Raw genomic sequence first — 21967 nt, forward strand, 5'->3', positions numbered from 1 at the left:
GCAATTTGAGCGCCAATTCGCTGCGCGCGTCAGAGAGTTCATCCAATCAACGTCGAGCGTGCGACCGTTAAAGTCTCCAGTTGTCGATGATTGATCGGCATCCGGTAAATTGATCGTCGCATGCCAATCGGAAACGCTCTCCAAAGGCTTGATCTCGCGGCTTTTTGAACGTTAACCGTGATTATTCCATACTTCATGACCAACGTACTGCCGCAGCACTTTCGAACGCGACGACCGCGACGTGCGTGACGATTACGCTTTGTGTGGTGTGTACGTGTGGCACGATCGACGTGCTCCGCGAGAAAGTGTGTGTGGTATGTGTGTGATCTGTGCATGAGAGAGAGAGAGAGAGAGAGAGAGAGAAGGAGCGAAACTTCACTTCACGTTACAAATAACGCGAGGAAAAAAAAACGGACGGCGATGATACGCAGTGCGACGATGTTCGGCGGGCGTCAAGCTACCGCAATATGAAGCGAGTGACGCTTGACACGGCGACGCGTGACTGCATCTTATCTGAAATGTGTCGTTCTTATCGCGGTAGGCGCAAGTACCAATGTCCAACGCGCGGATAAAAAACGCCTCTCGCAGCCGACTAAATGCATACTAACGATCGCACATCGCTTGAGTATATCGCTAGAATTATTACGCTATACATTATTTCCCGTAACAATCTCCTCGCGGCGACCCACCCCGAAAAAAAACATAACGCCTATTCCTAAGACTCGCTAGGAAGCTTCTCTTAAGGCTTTCGATGTTTGACAGCTCCGGCCACGAAAACGTGGACGCTAACTTCGCGTGATTTGTTATGCACTTCGAGACGGAGACGGCGCAGAGACACTCGGCATCAAGCATGTACGTACTCGTTTGAGCAATGATTTTTGCATGATTATCCAAATGATGACATCATGCGGAGAATCTAGCTGTTGTTAAATATAACATTGTTTATTTGTCTTTTCTGATATTGGTTTCTTTGTTATAAATAGGAACAAATCCGTGGAGAATCTGTTGATATCCAGCCACGAAGTGATCAGCAGCATTAATTCTTCTGGCTTGAGTAATCAAGCCGGTTCGGTAACAAACCTGGGAAGTACTGCGTCTGCTGAGAACGTACAGGAGACAACTATTAATTCCAATGTTGATCGCAACAGTCCTGTGTCCAGTCCCAACTTGTCTCCACGTCCCAGTCCAAGAGCCCATTCCAGGCGAGAATATACCAGGGTAAACTCTGATTCTTCCACTAAGGACTCGCTTCGTGCGAATAAGTCAGATGATCAGCTGTCTCAGGTAAATATTGTTAAACTCCCAATTCTCGGGGATTAAGAAATATATATATATATATATATATATATATACATGTATAAATAAATTTGTATAAATATATTGCAGGATCTAATAAATAGGTCATCGGATTCAGCTGATCTCAACAAGAGTTCTACTCATGAGAATAAAAAAGAAACGCGTAGCAGCGATAGCAGAAGTAAAAAAAAATCTTCCTGGTATAACGTACTTTACCCGACATATAAATCTCGTTCCGAGGATTTTAAGCGAATATTTAAAGATGTACCTGACGATGAGAGATTGGTGGTAGGTAAGTATGTTATTTTAAGAGTGTTCTCTTTTTCTTCTTCATATGAGAATGTATTATGCAAGATTTTATTCCCTGTGAAATATTTCCACCAAACGTTACTTTTGTAATGTTCACGTGCGACTGTAAATATGGTACTTAACATTCCATGATTTAATTAATCTAGTGTTATAACTTTTAGATTATTCTTGTGCTCTGCAGCGTGAAATATTGGTACATGGTAGGCTGTATGTGTCTCAAAACTATGTTTGTTTTTATGCTAATATATTTATGTGGGAGACATTGGTCTCCCTCCGTTGGAAAGATGTTACATCTATTACCAAAGAAAAAACTGCGCTTGTCATTCCAAATGCCATCCTGATATGCACCGTTACTGACAAGTTCTTCCTAACATCGTTTGGAGCGAGAGATAAAACATATGTGATGTTATTTCGTGTTTGGCAAAATGCTCTCATTGGCGAGGTATGCGTACATTGTATATAAATGAAGATTATATACCATCTACAACTCGCATTGGAAAATTAAGGATAGGATTCTATTCATAATTTCATATGTATGTAACATGAAAAACGGAAGAATTAAAAAGTACATAAAAGATATGTATTAGATTAGCGCACATAAAAGATATGTATTAGAATGCACATATGTATATCAAAATACTCGGCACATAAAAATTATAGATTGTCTAAAGTAAGCTTTGCTCAAGCTCTTTTATTGTATAGTTTTAATATCTAAGATTTTTGAGAAAATTTTTGCCTTGGAAAATACCCTTGAGATATATCCATGAGTAAAAATATTCATAAAAGTTCGATGAATGAAAATTTTAGAACAATATTGACCTGAAATCTTAAAGAATTAATTTAAAAAAAAAAGATTTGAAATGGAGATATTTTAAATAAGCTATACAGTAAGACCTCGCTTTAAGCTATTCTATAATCACTTCATTATAGTACATTTTTACTAATGCTTGGTAAGATGATAGTTTTTTGAATCTTAATTCAAAGCACTTCAGCTTCAATAATTTCGATAATGCTGAGTCTGCTTTAGTCATTCAATATGCTTTATACAAAATACAGTTTAATTCTTAAATACGGTACAGTATATATGATTTATGCATTATTATAAATCATTTCTTTCTCTACTTATAATGTTTAAAAAAATGTATACATATATTTTGTATTATTTCTTGTTTCTTATTATATCTGGGAGCATTAATCGGGGTCTGACTGTATCACTTTTAGATATTTTGTGTTCTTATAAAATATATTTCTTCAAGTAAAAATAAATTTGTTATTTTCAGCCAATGAGTATGGCTGAAATGTGGCAACTTGTACATGCCTGCTATGGTAACGAATTAGGCTTGACATCTGATGATGAAGATTATGTACCACCATTACCTGCGGCAGAAGGTGAAGAGAAGTTATCGACTCGTCTCTCTATAGAATCCTTTTCTGAGGTAAACCCTTACCTTTTATAAGTATAAATAACATTTATAAAAAATATATATGTACATATAAGTATATACTCTTTTATATATATATATATATATATATATATATATATATATATAGGTTGTTTATATACATAAATCAAAACTTATATGATAAAAATATTAATTCTTTAAAGATAATATAATATGCTAATATAATTAAAAAATTTTTTTTAATAAACAAAGACTGAGGCAGCCACGATGGAAAATTCAGTATCCCCTCCTGTGGATTCTGTTCCTGCTGAGCCCGTCGCTGAACTTCAAATTCAACCACCAGTTCCAACAATACCTAAGCCGGAACCCATCCTCGATCCAACCGATTTAAGTGATACAACAGAAAGTGAGGCCGAAAAACATGGTTGTAAGTAGTTTTGAATGGTTCATTTTAACTTATTTATTTAATCTTGAAAGAAATTATTTTAGCGATCTAAGTCAATAAGTAAATGTTAAGCATCTGCATTTATTTGAGGCATCTCGTAAAGTATTGCAATGTACATTTCCATTAACATTAGATTTATTTTTCCGGCAAACTAACTTACAAATCGCTATCATAAAATATCTTAATATAAACAGAAACATATGTTATGCGATACTTTGATAAGCAGTCTATATTGTTTGTATATATGTATGTGCGTGTAAGACCCGCAATTTCTATCTGAAAAATGTATAAATACTGTTCATTCTGAAAATTATCGATAGCACGTAATGCAGTCATGATAATGCTTGTTCCAGTGAAAATGAATATACGGAGCACTATGGTCTGTACCTCCCTGCATGAAGGTCGGCAAGTTAACAAAGCAATATTGCCTATCTACATCGACCAGTTGTTCACTCTGCTCTTCACAAATTCGAAATTCTTCTTAGATTTTCATACTTCTCGCAAAACCACTGGTAACAAGATAATAATTCAATTATCATGTTCGTTGTTAAAGAACACATTCATTTTAGATATTTAAAAGTCTAACAAAAAAATTTCTTAAAGTTATGTTTTTAAAACGGAAATTATGTCATAATCCCTTTCTTTTCCTATCCCCTCTACCTCACTTCCTTTCTCTTCATACTTGTAGTGCAAGCTCCATCTTTTTAAAATGTTAAAACTGAGCTCCATCTTTTTAAAATTTAAAACTGAGAAAATAAATTTTTTAATTCACAATGTGTTAACACATATATGTATATGTATGCAATATTGTAATATAAACTACATACATGTTTCTATTGTTCTCTTGTTTCTAATGCTCTTGTTTGCATAGATTTAATACAATCCGCATGGACGCAAAACAATCAAACGGGTCAAAAGATGAGAACCCTTTCGTATACAATATCTTTAACCCAAACTATTGGTCCGAGAACCTGTCAAGTTACGGAAACACAGGTAAAAATTCTATTTCAGTAATAATATATATTATTATTGAATATCGTGATCATTATACTTCTTTTTGAATATGATGTTATATAGGTGATGTTACCATGCAGTAGACCAGGTCATCTTTATTGCATCGATGTAGAAAGTGTTAACGCTGGTATACCTTACGCCGATTCTTTCAGTGTTTTGACGCATTATTGCATGAACAATGTTTCTGAAAATGAGACAAGTCTTACGATTTATTCGCAAATCAAGTATAAAAAGAGCGTCTGGGGTTTTGTGAAAAGTAAGTTTTCATAATTAACGATTAAAGGCTAAATTGCAGAAAAAAAGATTGATGTATTACAGTTTAAATTTATAGAAAAATATAAGTCGGATATATTAAATATATGTAAGGACTTTGAAGATTTGAGATTATAGACTTACATTTATTGTTTTCATGTTTCATGGTTTCAGATTTGCTATATCTTATCTAGAATCTTATTTAAGTTTATTGCTATATTTTAGACATTGGTCATTTAGAAAGATAATCTAATCAGCTTTAACCGACATATAATCAATCGTTGATTTATTTATAAATGTTAATTTTTTTTAATTTTTATAAATCTGATTATGCATTAATTCTTTATTCATTGAAAATTTGCGGTTCTTAAATAATAATAATTCTTTGTTTCAAGATGTAAAATATCTGATATATCCGATATTACATAATTAAAGAATAAACTGACGTATCCCTATTTTGAAAAAATAGGTGTAATCGAAAAGAATTGTTGGGCGGGCTTAGAAGAATACTTCAGTAGTCTGATAAAAGCGTTGACAGTAGAGTGCGAAGAAAGTAATGGAAGTGGAGGTTTAAAGAGAAAAACGAGGAAACGACGGCGCGCGACAGGTGTAGGCGCTACACTACAGACACACGTTTCCGAGCATATATCTGTGAATCACCAAATTTCTCCTTCTAACTTGCCACATGCTCACAGTAATATGATGCAATATTTTTCTGTGATACTTGTAACATATATATATATATGTATTCAATTAACATTTTTTGTCTTGTCTTTAGCTGCTAGTACTAGAAGCGATACCAATATGATTCTCAGTTCAATGCTACTAGTCGCTGTATTATGTTTAATGGTGATTAACGGCTTGTTATATTATAAACTTTGGGGATTAGAAGAAGCTGCTGCGTACACTATTATGGACTTGCATGTACTCAAGTACGTATTATCGATTTCTTTTAGATAGAAAGATGCCATTTTTTCATATCTGTGTTATCATCCAATATATTTTTGTTTTAGAAATACGCCAAAGACTGAAGAAGATTGGATTAATCTTTTGCAACAGCAGGAAAGCTTGCACAACGTAGAGATGAGGAAATGGCAAAGGGTTCTGCACACAGCTGCACAATTGCTTAGACAAGTAAGATTCAAATACATACCGAATGCGGAAAAATTAAAATCATAAATTCCGAGTGCATGTAAAGTACTGACTTAATATGACATATTTTTTTCATAAATTAATATTAAAAAATTTTGAAATATAGATGTAATTATATTTTTGAAGTTTTCACAGATATTTTAAAATTTTATAGCGGTTTGTGAGATACTACTATTGTAACAATAAGATACTACTATTGTAACAATAAGATACTACTATTGTACGTAACTAACACGATAATCTACAAACCAATGTAGATTAATATCTTATTTTTTTCCTTTTGAATTTGACTATGTCTAAAGTTTATTCATTCATAATTTTTCCGCATCCTATATTTCTATTTGAGGCTATTTCTGTAATCTTAACATTCATATTTCACGCTTGTTTTAAAAGACAGAAGAATCTTTAACGGAACTACAAATGAGCATTCATCCCACTGCAACGGAAAAGATGTTCTCAGTATTAAAACCAAATTTAAAAAGTCTCAATGCACATACGGAACGACGAAGCAAGTCGGAAATGTAAAAATCTATATGTTAAATTTTATGTGTAAAATATTAATTTTTCAAATCAGTAAGTCTTCACAGATGTAAAAGCGTTTAGGAGCGCTATTTAAAAAGTGTATTTTTCCTATTATTATTATTATCATTGTTTTAAGGTTCGCGATTTTTCTCCATATGCTATATGTACAAAATGAATCAATTATAAAGCGTTACGTTGAAGTTAATAACTTCAATATTTATTGTATAGTTATATTGAATGTAAACACGCTTTCTATTTACGCATTGTGAAATGATGTTATGGAAAATAATAGATGATTTTTAGAACAACTCTAAGAAATTCCTTGCAATTTTCCAAAAATAATTTTCAACATCATAGAGCACTGATAGGACACGAAATTCCTGGAAAACAAATAATGGTTATGTATTTTGATTAAATTATTTAATCAAATTGGATAACAAGGAAGTAACATTTCCAGAATGCATACATGGAAACGATTCAGCAGAATTTATTTATCCTCTGGTTTATTGAATACAAGTGTATATCCACACTTTCCACAGTAATGACGATCTTCCATTGCTGCCATGAATACTCCAGCACCACATTGTTCCATGGGGCATTCCCGTCTTAAACGATGGATTTTTCCATTTTCATCTACCTGTAAAGCATTTTTCGCGTTCAAAATTTCAAATATATCAATAAGATACATATTATTTCAATGTGAAGATAAAGAGAACACTTCAAGAATAACCAGAGAAAACAAAGATAATTCACCTTATAATATTTCAGCACAGCAAGCTTCACCTTCTTCTTTTTATGTTTGATTTTTTTGGGAGTAGAGTAGTTCTTCTTCTTACGCTTCTTGGCACCACCTCGCAAGCGCAAAACTAAATGTAACGTAGATTCTTTCTGAATGTTGTAGTCTGACAGAGTCCTGCCATCTTCCAATTGCTTGCCAGCAAAAATTAACCTTTGCTGATCTGGCGGAATTCCTGAAATAATAAAATATTTTATTTAGAGACTGAATAATACAATCTTATTTCGTAATTTCAAATTTAACAATAAATTTAACACTTCTAATTATTAATTAATATATTTTTCAAAGTTGATTAAAATAATTAAATCTGTATAATCTGCTAATAGTAAAAGTTTTTTACCCTCCTTATCCTGAATTTTCGCTTTCACATTTTCAATCGTATCCGACGCCTCGACCTCAAGGGTGATGGTCTTCCCTGTAAGAGTCTTCACAAAAATCTGCATTATCAGCGAGTCTGTAACATGTATTAACCATTTTCCAATTAAATTTTAAACTTTCAAAAATTAAATATAAATTATGTTTTAAAATTTCTTTTATTCATATATATACATATAAAAGTATTTCAAAAAATTAAAATATTAATTCTTTAAAAAATTTAAAAAAAATACAAATTAATATACAATATCCATTGTTAAATACAAACAGATTGTCATTAAATTATTTTTTTTTAGAAATCTTTCTTTAAATGCCTTCAATTTGATTTTTGTTCTATATATATATATATATATATATATATATATATATATATATATATATTGGTTTTTAATCTATTGTTATTATTCTTATTATTTTTGCTTGCATTTCTAAATCTAATGAAACATCGCATTTTTTTTAAAGTCGGTTATAAATAACATTTTTATTATATGATAAAATATTTCGCCAGCATGCAAATTAGAGCATACGTCAAGGTGAGGTTAAAAGCGACAAGTAGAAATGGATACTATTCGATGCATTGGCCAGCATGGGAATGCGAAGCGCTTATCTTCGTAAATGCTCATTAGGATAATTCCTACCAAGTACAGCTACCGCGATTGCACGGAATTGCCACGATTCGATCTGTCAATCGCGATACGCGCAACGCGACAGATACACAATTGTTCCGGAATCACATTAACATTCGCTGGGCCATGTGTCTTTTGGACACAAGGCCGTGTCTTAAATACAAGGCAATATATAATAATAGAAGTATCAAGTGTAATAAATCAGTAATACCTAATACCTAGTTTAGCACAACGCGAAAATACAACAGCGTCGAATCTGATAATTTATTTTCTCTAAATTACAGAAAATTGCATCGGAACCTACCTCCGATCACGCTATAAGAATACGAAAAGGAAGAGCGAGCGAGCCCATGAAAAAGACAAGTCGGACGTCGACACGCATTTGCGATGCCGGAAATGGCGATCACAACGCCATCCAGAGACCGTTAATAGAAATATAGTTTTCTATATACGAAATAGAACTTGACTGGCCATTGCATGAATCGCGCATCATTTTCTATTTGTTCTAGCATATAGCATGTAGGTAGCATATCGGTTTATTTAGTTTTTAGTTTTTCTATAAAATATTTTTATATATACTTTACGATTATATTACTTTTTTAATTTTTATCAGTAGTCGAAAATTGTAAAATATAAATTAAGCGAAAAAGAACCAATCAAAAACTAATATTTTATTCGTAGTGCAAATTTTTTGAAATGTGTTAATTATTGTGCATGTGTATATGTGTTAATTAGTAATCTAAAATAGAAAATTTATAAAAACTTGAAAACTTTATTATTTTATATCCAATTAACACGTTCAAAAAATTTATTGTATGAAAATTAAAATATTGGTAAAAAATCCCTGATAAAGAATTTTGTAGAACTAACTCATTCTACTAACTCATAGCTAATCAGTATTCCATTTTATACAAATACTTATTATACAAATACTTAATAAAAGTTGATTGGCTACCTTGGCTACTATATTTCGAATGCAATAGCTATTACACGTGTAATTGATGATAATATAATTATCTTTTTATGCAAAAGCTAATAATAAAAGTTTTATAAAAAGTTTTACAATTATTCATTCGCAAATAAATTTACCTAATGTATAAATATTTCTAAGAATTTCATATCTGTGGTGAATATTTAGAAATTTCATATTTTTTATATTATATGAAAGAAGAATTATCTTACCACTTATCTTTGCTTATCACAAGATAATATTTAATAATTAAATGTTATTAAATTGTATATATAGTTTCAAACAGATATATTATTGATACTCAATAACATAAGATGTACAGTTACTTATCATCAGTTTATGAGTAATGAAAGAATTGTGAAATATTGTTTAATAAAGTCTAAATATCTTCATTTCTTTTATTAATAGTGTCAATTTGTATAAAAATATTTATTTGCTCTTCTTTGCAAGAAAAATTTAATATAAAAGTATAACTATTGTTTTTAATGCACAATAAATTGGAGTGATTCTACAGTGTATGTACTCTAGAGTGATTACACACACAAATAGGTAACTATAAAAAAAAATAATATATCTATATATTAAGATATTGTTTCCTTTTATAATAAAATTTTTATAAATATCTAAAATATTTTCTCTAGGCAAATGAAAGACTGCAAATAATAAACAAATAGAATGATTTAATGAAAACAAATCTACAATGGCAGATATAACAATACCACCTAAGTTTATTACAAAAGATGATTTTATAGCAAACTGGTTTTCATGGAAGAATAATTTCTTTATTTTTATGAAGCATATAGATAAAACTGAAACCAATAAACATCTATGGGGTATTATGCTTCTAAATCGTATGGGTCCTGTTGGCCAAGAGATCCATAGAACATTTCCTTTTTATAATAAAAATGATACAGATATAAATATCTTAATAAAAAAATTTGATATCTATTGCATATATGGAGATAGAAGAAGAAATGGCAAAAGTATCGATGAATATATAATTAATTTAAAAGTATGTTAATCGAAGTACTTATGTTGATAATATACATATTCTTAAATACAATTTTTATAATTATTTGTACATTTATTTCTTATAGCTTATCGCCATTAAACACAATTATCTTGATCCTACAAGTATCGTAAAAGAAAAAATTATACAAGAGATAACTACTCGGCGTTTCAGAGGACAGGCTGCGCATGTTATAAGATCTAAAGGAAAAAATCTGATACCATATCTACAATCATTAGATCTCAACAATATTATTCGGTTTTGGAAATATTGTGAAGATTTAATGCCACCAAAGAAAGGAAAAAAGAAAAACAAAATAAAACCAAAACAAGAAGAGAAAGAAAATGAAGAATCTGTAAAACCAAATATCAAAAAAGAACTTATAAAACCAAATATCGAAAAAGAATTTTTAAAACCAAATATCAAAAAAGAACCTATAAAACCAAATATCGAAGAAAAACCTAAAAAATCAAATATCGAAAAAGAACTTGTAAAATCAAATATCGAAAAAGAATCTGAAAAGCCAAATATCGAAAAAGAACTTGTAAAACCAAATATCAAAAAAGAACCTATAAAATCAAATATCGAAAAAGAATCTAAAAAACCAAATATCGAAAAAGAACTTGAAAAATCAAATATCGAAAAAGAACCTGAAAAACCAAATATTGAAAAAGAAAGAAAAATACCTAAACAATATTATTTTCTTGATATACCTGTTATAATAGAACGTTTGATATGAAACAGAACACAATTGAAGTCAATGTCCAACTTGGAGCGCACAATAAAGGAGATGTAAGCGATTCGATTATTTTATGGATAATTATAAAGTAAATCAGGAATGATTGTACTAAATATAGTATGAGAAATTATTTCTCATGGTTGTGCCGGAATTCCAACGATTGCTTATATGATATAAATTATGCAGGAACAGTGTATATTGGTTGATTAATACTTAGCCAATCAATATGTATTATTTGGGATCATCTTCTTATTGAATAAATTATCTATCAGTAGAATTGTTTTTTTCTTTCAAGAAACTTTGACAATTTCCTGATGTTCCTTTTAAGTTTAATTTTATGAAAAAAAAAGAGGAACTTCTGTGTGCTGATAGATTTAAATCGTTGTCGGCAAGTATTGTCTCAGGAATTCTTCCTCATTTTTCATAAGCAGAATGGAAAAAAAGAATGAAAACAAAACGAAATTTATAGCAGAGAAGTTCTTGACTAGATATAAATGTAGGGCTTTGTTAAGAGAAGACATCGCGGTGAGAGGGAGGTGACATCTCGCCTTAACAGCGACACCTCCCTCTCATTGCGCGTCGCGCGACCACAAGCTAGGCGCAATAGATCGTGCTTCGGATTCGTCATTGGTTCAGATATTTTATTTTATGATTCGAAAATTAAAATAAATATCACAAAATGGTATTAGACTTTTTTGTTCCCCTTAATCTCTTCTACACCCCTAATGCGGCTCGTACCACAACCCTGGGACACCGTGTATATATAAGTTGTATACGTTCCCTAATATTCTTTTTATTTTTTAATTAATTTTTTTATTAATTTATAGATTTATTAAATATTATTTATTATAACCAATAAAAGTTATAATAAAAATGTTTTGTAAAAATTCATCTAAAACAATTTTAAATATATTTAAAAGAAAAAAAGATTTTTTTGCTGTAGAAGCAAATACTAAAATATCTAAATGCAATTATTATATTATTATTATATTATTATTATATTATTATACTAATAATCTTTTTGATACATAACTATTAAAATGTGCGATTTCTACGATAACAGTTGCTTTTGAAGCGCAATGAAAGAAATAATCAACATCGCGGAAAAAAAACTTTACATTTCAATATATTTAAAATTTTGATGTTTTTTTTAAAAAAGAGTTAAACATTAAATATACTACTTATAAAATCTATAATTAATATATAATTATAGAGCTCAGCATCGCGCACGTTTGTGTTATCTAGCATTAAAAAAACAGTATAAAAAATTATTTTCTTAAGAAGTATATTTTTAAAATATATTTATAAAATTTACAAATAATATTTGCAAATTTATTTGCAAATTTGCAAATTTGCAAATATTGTATGTTTCAGAATTGAAATATTTAAGGTTCTCTATAATTTATTTACATAATTATTTGCTACATTAATTATGTATACATAATTAAAGAACAATTATTTTTCCAAATCATCTAAAATAATAATATACATAATATTTATATCTTACACGTTTGGGTTCTGTTCATATTGGAAATTAATATTTCTAAGAATTCAATGATTTTGTTGCAACTTTAATGGTAAAAATACATATAGAGTTTTTATAAAATATCTTTATTATTAAATATATTTAAGAAATTTAAATAAGTGTTAAGAAATTAATTTTGGGAATATATTCTTGTTATTTTATTAAAAAATTTTATATTTTATTAAAAATTTCCAAATTTTTTCTTTTTATCTCGTAAATTTTTCTCAGAATACAATTTATTGTAAAATATATGCACATAGGCTACATAATTACATTATTTAATATAAATTGCAGTCTTACCGCATTCCGATGATCACAGGATGTGCACAAACCTTCTAGTCAACTGTGTAATATCCACGATCTACTCGTTTATGTTCTATTCATGTTTGAAATCAACAGAAGTGCACTTTTGAGAGTTTGATTATTTCGGCATTTTAACATAAGGAAGCCTTGAAACTATAACAATACATGCAGAGTTTTATAAAATAATTGTACATTAATTACATATTTAAGTAATTGAAATAAGAAACTTTATTAAGAAATTAATTTTGGGAATATATTAATTCTAATTATTTTACAGGAATTTACAATTTTAAGAATATATTTTTATTATTCTTATTGAAATTTGCAAGCTTGTTCTCTTTATTTTATAAATTTTTGTTATAAATAAAATAAATAATTATTATGATTAAAAATAAAAATAAAATTTAAAAATAACATAATTTATTATAAAATATATACAGATTACATAATTACATTATTTTATATAAATTGCAGTCTTACCGTATTCCGTAATGACTACTGGGAATGCACAAATCTTTCAGGAGATCAGGAATGTGATATCTCAAAAATGTGATCTCAAAAAGTACGAAATAAAATATTTTCATACAATCTTCTTATCCATGATGATAATTATTTTATATATATATATATATGAAAGATATAGAAACTGTCAAAATGCACGATTTTCATATTGACAGCTACTATAGGATCAATACAAGATAAAAAAAAGTCAATTAATCACACGGGAAAACGATAATTAAATCTCTTACATAATTTTTACATGTAAAAGTGGATAAAACGCGATTAATAATAAAAAAATACTTATTTACAACTTATTAATTTTGACTAAATATCATATTTATTGATACTTACCAATACATTAGATTCAAAATGCATGCAGATAAAATTTGACAAATCTGAGTACACTTGAATAGACTTTGATACTTGTAATAGAAATAAGAAAGATTTTTTCGCCTTTTTTATATATATGGTTCACAAAGTATTTAAAAAAAGTATGAATTATGTATTTTAAAATATGTATTTTAAAATTATTAACAATATTAACAATTATTTTTTTAAAGTGTACAGTTTTAGTAATATTTTTTTGAGTGTATAATACAAAATGCCAAAAAATGTACTAAATAAAATTATACATTTACATTTTGAATGTTTTTCACTTTTTGATTAAGAATTCACAAGATGTGTAACATACAAGGTTTTTTCAAAAACTGACTTGTATACTACGTAAGTTTTAGACAAACCTTTGTTCAACTGCCAAACATATGATAATTATAAGCAAATGGTTTTTGACTATGATCACTGCTCTTTTGGTCATTTCGTTGATGTGGAGAGGTAAGATAATAGATGTAATGAGAATAATATTGGGTAAGTTGAAGCAACAATTATATGAACAATTTTGGTTCAATTTATAATTGCGCTCTATAATAATTACCGAAGATCGACTATAGCTATATCATAAACAATTCCGTTGACTATCTTCAGTTGTTTCATTTTTGAATAAACATTGCAAGAAACTATAAATTTAACCGATTTTAATTTAATATGAAAGTAAGATACACGACGTATTATAATATACCCTGATTTTAAAATTAATTAAAAAAAAAAAGAAAAAAAACAGAAAATAGTTATTTGTTTTAACTTAGTCTATTATTGTTGTTATTATTTTGGAATGTTGCATATCGAAATTTAAAGTCACATACAATATAATTTTAATATATACTCTTACATTGGGATAAATTATAAATTATAAATTAGAAATCCTAAACTACAAGACACAGATTAAGAATACTTTTACATTATTTTGCATATAAGATAATCGATATTGATTATTATATCGTTATGGAATTTTATTAATATTAATTTAATATTTCAGAAAGAGAGAGAGAGAGAGAGAGAGAGAGAGAGAGAGAGAGAGAGAGAAATATATATATATTTTTTTTAGTATATATTTTATTAACTTTTTTTTTAATTTTCAATTATAACAATTATAACAATATATTTTAAATAAGGAAAAAATTTTTTAAATTTTAATTAATATTTTTTTCAATTTCTTCAAATTAGTAGATATTTTAATAAGATATAAATGTTTTAATAACTATTAATAAAATAAATTTCTACTAATTATTAATTAATAACGATAATCTTTATAATATCTTAATTATATTTTGAATGAAAGAGAGAGAGAGAGAGAGAGAGAGAGATTTCGTATAAGAGTGATTTATATTGATTCTGCATACAAAGGAGGTGACATTTTCAAACAAATACGCTAAATTCTACACATCCTATTCAAGACTTATTTGTTTATACGGAACGAATACTTTGTTTTGGCGGAATATGGCCTTTGAAATCGAATTACATTCGCTTTACGATATACATTGCATATTTTATCATGCATCTGGTGATGATTTTTGGTAATTTGATCGATGTCTTTGGTAATCTTGAATTGATGGTGATGAATATTATGGAAATGATGGCATATACACTCACGTAATGGTATGTATAATTCGTGCGAATAATGTGCTGAAGGATATAATCGTCATAGCCAAGAAAGACATTAAAAAACGCCGATTTGAAAATGACGAAGAGGAAAAACTTTACTGTAAATATAATTATATGTCGAAGATATTTTTTCAAGTATCAGTATAACGATCTCAGTAACAGTTTTGTATCTGAGCCCATTGATTACTTTTTTTTCGAGTAACTCAGGTATATTTACACAAATAAATTTTAAGCCATTATATGTTATAATAAGTAATACTCAAAAAATATAGAATGTAGAATGTAGAATATAAAAATGTAGAAATATGATATAGCATTTTTATTTGTTATTTAAACTTCTTCTTTACATGTATTATATTTTTAGAAATACTCAACGACACTATATTCTACCATTCAAAGTTCATTTATTTCTAAATATGGATAGCACTCGTATGTATACTTTGATATATCTTTATTTCTGCCCTATGACTTACGTGTCTATGACTTCTATTTGCACTCATATGACTTCTATTTGCATACTGGTGATATTAGTGTTTCACATTTGTGCTCAATTGTCTATTTTGTCATACTGTATTAAAAATATCCTAATAGTGATATAAGCGATAGGATCGCAGCATGTGTTCAAATGCACTATAAAATAATATGATAAATCGTACATTGTAATATGCAAGCATTAAAAAATAAAATGTATATTCCTAAAACGTGATTTTTTTACGTTTTCTAAATGTTAAAATGTGTAATTTTTACTGTAATATTAGAATGGCAAAATCCTTAAATTAGATTCAAACTCATTCTTCTAGATGAACTAATAGGCAACATGCTCATACTTGCCATATCGATGTTTTATTATGTATTATTTTGTATTTTATATGTATATATATATATATATATATATATATATATATATATATATATATATATAATATAAAATTGTAAATATATAAATTGTAAAACACAATAATTGTAAATATATTTTTATATTTTTTAAATTATAATCTTCGTACTTAAAAATCTCGAGTATTAAGATTTTGTTTAAAATTTTTTTATTTCTTAGCAGTAATTTTCAATGTCAACATGAAAAGAGATAAATGCTGGTCATAAGAATCATCAATTTAATTAGTAGATATAAATATATTTAGATGTAATATAATAACTAATCTAAAATTTACAAATAAATTTTATCATTTATAGAACATAGACTTAAGACAAATAGCAGTTTCTTTTATATTCGATTTTTTTGATACTGCTGCGCTTATAATGCTGTATGCTTATTGTTTTATCGGAGATCAACTAATGCAACAGGTATATTTATATATAAAAATTCGAAAGTTATACACGTAATTGTGATATTGAATTGACTTCTCTTTTAATGCAGTGTGTCAACGTCCAACAGGCGTATTATCAGCAAATGACACTTGCCAAATAGTTGTAAAAAATCCTTGCTTATATGCATGATACATGCGCAAACATTGCTGCATTTAACAGGTGCAGGATTTTATATATTTTTCTTGTATAGTTTTACAGAGATAAATAGCAATATTAGAGGAAATAAATTAGATTAAAGCATGCTAATTTTTAAATTTATTATAATTAGATTATTAATGAAACTAATGATATATTTATTAGTTATATTATTATTTAAGATGCTTTAATGTAAATAGTGAAAATTTTTTTAATAATTTGATTGAATATTAATATTCTATATATTTTTTTATATTATTATAAATAATTAAAACTTGCATGACATATATATCCATGTTACGCACATTGCTATAAAAAATATCTTTTCAAAACATAAAAATGTTAAAATTAGTCGTAAAAAATAGATTTTACTCTTTATTATACAACTAATCATAAAATTTGTGCATTAATGTATAAAATAATAAGCCATACAGCATTAATGTTCAAAAAACATTCTACAGATGTCTTAGAGATATCCGAATATTTATAGACGTCTCTAGAATGTTTTCTGAACATTTATGTTACATGGGAATATATGTTACATATAAATTAAAGTACATTTGTGTATGTATACATTGTGTATACATTTATTTATACAATTGCAATAAATTAATTTCACAAATAAAACATATAAGTGCTATTTTATTATTTATTTCCATTCACATTTGCGAGTAAAATAATTTAGAAATTTGGAAAATGATATAAAAATAAATAATTGAAATAAAAACATACTTATACAACATTTTCTTGTATTTTTTACTATTGCACAATAATAGATATGTAGAAATATAAAAATTGACATTTTAAGAAAATATTTTTTTTCTTAATTCTCTTAATATAAGTAAGAGTAAAAAAAAATACATACCTTTTAATTTGATTTGTATATACCATATCAAAATTAAGGAAGAAAGATTATGTGTTTTTATTTATTAATATAGTAAGCATTAAATTAAAATTTTATTAAGATAAAATCCAAATTAATTAAAATAAAATCCAATTGTACCGTTTATTATATCATTTTTTTCTCTGAAATTCACGAAAAGATCTCCTAACTTATAAAAGATTTTTGTACTTAGTTGTATTACTTTTTTGTATTTTGTTTTATTGTGTTTCATATTTTAATTTTTTTGTCGATTATTTTTTATTGTATACAAATAAATTTGATAGCTGTGGATAAATATCACCACGAACTTAGCTAATGACAGAATAACTGTATACCTCTAAAAATAAAACTTTGTTAATCATTTCAATCAAAATATTTTCAAACGACAGTAAAGCCCGGAAAAGCTTAGAATTATTGTGTCATACATGCAAAATACAAAGATAATTATGTTAATAATATTACTAAATATTTATAAGAGCATTGAAAGCTTTAATGGTATTCGTATCATGTTTATCGCTGTAGTTTTTTTACGCTGTATTAAATATAAAGAGATAGAAAACTTATAGATACGATAAAAAACAAAAGAATAATGTTGCTTCCCAGACCGTAAGATAATTGATACGTCAAAAAAAAAAAAAAAATGGCTAATAACAACTTAATGGAGCAAATCTTAGCTATTAGACTCTTATGTTATCAAATATATATTAAGGGTATAGAATCTAAAATAGCAAAATGACAAAATAAGTACGAATACAAATGTGTGCTTAATCCAGATATTATATGTTTCAATCACATATGGATTAATGTAAGCATCACGATAGTTTAATTCGTAAGAAAACGAATCACAGTCGCGGAGGATCAGTTGATGGAAATTCACAACTCGATTTGCTATGAAAGTAAGACGTTAATCTTCTCCATTATGAAAACTACCTGACAACGTTTTGCCAAGAAGGCTTATTAAGAACTATTAATCGTATCGTAATACAATTTTTATTTAACTATTAATATATATTCTCTCATAATAATATAATTTGACCCCAATATTATAATACTTTGGCTACTGAAAACATGTAATATTACAGAACAAAGACGATCATATCGAAGATTTATTTGTTCACTTAGAACGGATCTTTTCCTTTGGAGGAATATGGCCATTCAAAAAGACGTACATCCGTTTCGCGATTTATATCACGCACTATTTTTTTTATCTCGTTATGGCGTATGCTGATTTTTACAAGGTTTTTGGTAATTTGGAATTGATGGTGATGAATATCGTGGAAACGGTAGCTTATTCCATAACATTCCCGCTTATGTGGTTGATACGCTGTAGTAATATGCTAAAGCTCATAATTAAAGAAATCAAAAAGGATCTGGCAGAACGCAAATTCGAGAATTTGGAGGAAGAAAGAATTTACTACAATTATAATTCCATATCCAAGCTATTTACGTTTACTTCGATTGTTGGCATGTTCATCACGGTCATGTTGCTATATTTTAGACCACTTGTGTATCTCTTGCTCTCCAATCAAGGTACGTGAAATTCTCAAATATTTATCTGTTCTTTTTTGTAAATATAAATATGTTACATTTGTCGTAGCTCTTGTATCTGTAATATGCAGATATTTAAATTACGTTATTTTAATATTGACCAAACGGTCTTTGTTACCGCAGTACAATAAATAAATTGTTTTGTATTTTTAAAGTTTTATTATCAATATACTTATTTGGTTAAAGTAGAATTGGTCCTTTATTGCTAATATTTCTTCGTTTTCTCATGTTTTTTTCCAGCATTACGTAACAGCACGGAATCATTTATGTTACCCTATAGGGTTCATGCATTTTTTGACACTAACAACATCCATACGTATATATTGGTATATCTATACTTATGTCCGTTGATTTACATCTCTATTTGTCACATGGCAGCCATTTGCCTACTGGTTATTTTAGTATTTCATATTTGCGGCGAATTGTCCATTTTATCGTATCGTATCAGAAACGTTGGGGAATGCTCGCAAAGCGAAGTAATAATAGACAGAATTCGCAGTTTTATTCGAATGCATCTTAAAATAATATGGTAATAATAATGCAAACATATATGTAATAACTCACAGATCTTCTTATTTGCTTCTTTCATTCTTTTCACATAAAATACTCTTGGAACATTATTACGGTTGAAGGATGGCAAAATCCGTGGACAATACTTTCAATTTGATTCTTTTGGATGAACTACTTGGCAACAGTATTGTCCTAGCTATTTCGATGTATTACGTCATAGTGGTATGTCACATTATCAATTATTATTAATTATTATTATTTTAAAAATTTGACTAGTACTAGTCGGTAGAAAACATTTTATTACAATTTTTGAAATTATTTATGACTATCATATTCATTACATCTCTTTAGTTTTTTTCTATGAGGCTACATCACGAAAAAAAGCATTATGATGTCAATAATTTCATGTGGACACTTTATATTTTTTCAGAACTTGGATATTTCAGAAATAGCGACCTGCTGCACGTTTATATTTTTCGCTATTATTGCGCTTGTTATGCTCTTCGGATATTGCTTGATTGGCGATCAACTAACTCAGCAGGTATCGTGAAAAAAGAAAACAATAAATAATCAATGCCATATACAGGAATGAACTTTTTGCGTACGCAATAGAGCGAATAAACATAATTGATATCCAATAGCAAAATTTATTTAGTAGAAAATGATATAAGACTTGCCCAAAATAATTCTCTTTTCATTCTTAAATTTTTTCTATTTTTCTTTTTTTTAGATTAAACATTTGTTACTCGGAAGTTAATATCTTAAAATAACATTTTTCAAGGAACTTTTTACATTCTTATTAACAAATAGATATCAAACATGTAACATATGTTAAAATATCACTTTTTAAATTTTATGTTCTTTATCTGTATTTTTTATAATAACAATACTTTTATATAATAATTTTATGTTAAATATTCATTATTATTTGTTTCGGTTTTAGTGCATAAACGTGCAGGACGCGTACTATCAGTGCAACTGGTACGAAATGCCATTCAATTGCAAGAAGTGTTTGCTGATATGCATGATTCGGGGTCGAGTGATGCTTTATTTAACAGCCGGAAAATTTTATATATTTTCTTTAAGCAGTTTTACGGATGTGAGTATATTTTTAAATTATATTTTTGTACAAAAAAGTAATGATGATGATGATGATGATAAAAATAGAATTTCATCATCATCAAAAAATAGAATTTTTCAAATTAATATTACACTAATGATTGCAATTATTGAGGAGCTTTAAATCGAATTATTTTTAAATCGAATTATTTTTAATTCATATTCAAATTATATATGTTACAAAAATTTCCATAATTTTGTCATTTTTATTTTTAAATAAATTTTAGATAATTTGGAAATAAACTTTTCAATTAGGAAGATTTAAATGCATAAAAAATCGATATAATAACTTTGATTTATTATTCATTCCTGTACCTGTATTAATAAATCAAAATTTATCAAACTGTCGCACATTCAAATTTTTCTATTTTTCTTTTTAGACATTTTTTAACCAATGCAATTTTCAAATTTTAATAATATTATATGTATATTTATACAGGTCCTCAAAACTTCCTTGGCGTACTTGTCGATGCTGCGTACTCTATTATGAAGAATTATGAGAAAGTTTATATATAATTCACAACACTAAATGAATCTGTATATTACAGATAAAGAAATACACTTAGAATATACGCTAAGCATACATTTTGCATTGCAGTATATATTATCACAATTTACGCGCAATATATAAAATATTTCAAAAAATCATAATAAAAGTAGAAAATGATATACAAATCAAAATGATATTAAATACATTTTTTATAAAGTTGATTAATGAAGAAAACGTAGAAAAATTAAAATATATTTTGCTATTGAGAAAATTGACAGTAAAGATTAAACAATTATTATTTTTTAAATTTATTTGATTTCAATGTATTACATAAACTTGTTTCAGTAGAAAGAACAAAAGATACGAATTAAAAGAAATGGAAGAAAAAAATATTAAAGTTTGTTAAAATAACCATGACTAAATTTATGGTCTTTTAGAAATTTAAATATTTCAATTATTTGTTCACGTTTTGATGTCCGAAATCTTTTTGTGTATATGTGTTAGAATGTCTAAAATATATAGTTAAATGTAATTTTAGTACACAGATTTTTTTTATTATAAAAGAAAAAATTTATGATCAAAATACTATTCTGAAATTATCATCAAGACTACACTGTACGATATTTTTGCGATGAAAGTTCAGTAAGTCGATTTGCTGGACTTTTTGTACACGTATTGTTCATTCAGAAACAATTTGGATTTGCAATCGTACAAATTGTAC

At 27.7% G+C, this 21967-nt stretch overlaps 5 protein-coding genes across 8 annotated transcripts; 4 read left to right on the plus strand and 1 right to left on the minus strand.

Moving 5' to 3' along the window:
- Nucleotides 1–320: 320 nt before the first annotated feature.
- Nucleotides 321–6701, plus strand: LOC105430557 (protein Aster-B). 4 transcript variants are annotated; one of them, XM_089076764.1, is made up of 14 exons: nucleotides 321–625; nucleotides 763–852; nucleotides 984–1284; nucleotides 1387–1588; nucleotides 1767–2047; nucleotides 2886–3041; nucleotides 3261–3435; nucleotides 3807–3965; nucleotides 4325–4446; nucleotides 4531–4723; nucleotides 5189–5413; nucleotides 5498–5651; nucleotides 5733–5853; nucleotides 6265–6701. In XM_089076764.1, exons 2-14 carry the CDS (start codon nucleotides 806–808, stop codon nucleotides 6394–6396), a joined length of 2268 nt encoding a protein of 755 aa, XP_088932890.1. In that variant the 5' UTR covers nucleotides 321–625; nucleotides 763–805; the 3' UTR covers nucleotides 6397–6701. The 4 variants fall into 4 exon arrangements, with proteins under 4 accessions (XP_088932890.1, XP_088932891.1, XP_088932889.1 ...); XM_089076765.1 differs by having other exon boundaries at nucleotides 321–537; XM_089076763.1 differs by having other exon boundaries at nucleotides 321–852.
- Nucleotides 6702–6856: 155 nt separating this feature from the next.
- Nucleotides 6857–8624, minus strand: RpS27A (ribosomal protein S27A). The gene is made up of 4 exons (XM_011643958.3): nucleotides 8495–8624; nucleotides 7530–7643; nucleotides 7147–7364; nucleotides 6857–7030 (listed from the first exon to the last, which is right to left on the minus strand). The coding sequence occupies exons 2-4, from the start codon at nucleotides 7630–7632 to the stop codon at nucleotides 6881–6883; spliced, it is 471 nt and encodes a 156-aa protein (XP_011642260.1). The 5' UTR covers nucleotides 7633–7643; nucleotides 8495–8624; the 3' UTR covers nucleotides 6857–6880.
- LOC105430410 (uncharacterized) lies at nucleotides 8577–11185 on the plus strand. The gene is made up of 3 exons (XM_011643957.2): nucleotides 8577–9709; nucleotides 9802–10172; nucleotides 10258–11185. The coding sequence occupies exons 2-3, from the start codon at nucleotides 9861–9863 to the stop codon at nucleotides 10906–10908; spliced, it is 963 nt and encodes a 320-aa protein (XP_011642259.2). The 5' UTR covers nucleotides 8577–9709; nucleotides 9802–9860; the 3' UTR covers nucleotides 10909–11185.
- A 4828-nt stretch (nucleotides 11186–16013) lies between these two features.
- On the plus strand, nucleotides 16014–18220 carry LOC148936566 (uncharacterized; the record flags this gene model as incomplete). Its single annotated transcript, XM_089076026.1, is given in 4 exon segments — nucleotides 16014–16106; nucleotides 16427–16537; nucleotides 16611–16639; nucleotides 16641–18220. Coding segments are annotated over 4 exon segments (390 nt in total), but the record flags the coding sequence as incomplete, so codon positions are not given.
- A 141-nt stretch (nucleotides 18221–18361) lies between these two features.
- Nucleotides 18362–21326, plus strand: LOC105430409 (odorant receptor 4-like). Its single transcript, XM_011643955.3, has 7 exons — nucleotides 18362–18475; nucleotides 18662–19109; nucleotides 19368–19656; nucleotides 19760–19859; nucleotides 20068–20178; nucleotides 20581–20736; nucleotides 21196–21326. Exons 1-7 carry the CDS (start codon nucleotides 18470–18472, stop codon nucleotides 21244–21246), a joined length of 1161 nt encoding a protein of 386 aa, XP_011642257.3. The 5' UTR covers nucleotides 18362–18469; the 3' UTR covers nucleotides 21247–21326.
- The last annotated feature ends 641 nt before the right edge of the window (nucleotides 21327–21967 follow it).

The sequence above is a fragment of the Pogonomyrmex barbatus genome, unplaced genomic scaffold (genome assembly GCF_055798465.1).
Source record: "Pogonomyrmex barbatus isolate J1 unplaced genomic scaffold, ASM5579846v1 scaffold2, whole genome shotgun sequence".
NCBI classification, from domain to species: Eukaryota; Metazoa; Arthropoda; class Insecta; order Hymenoptera; family Formicidae; genus Pogonomyrmex; species Pogonomyrmex barbatus.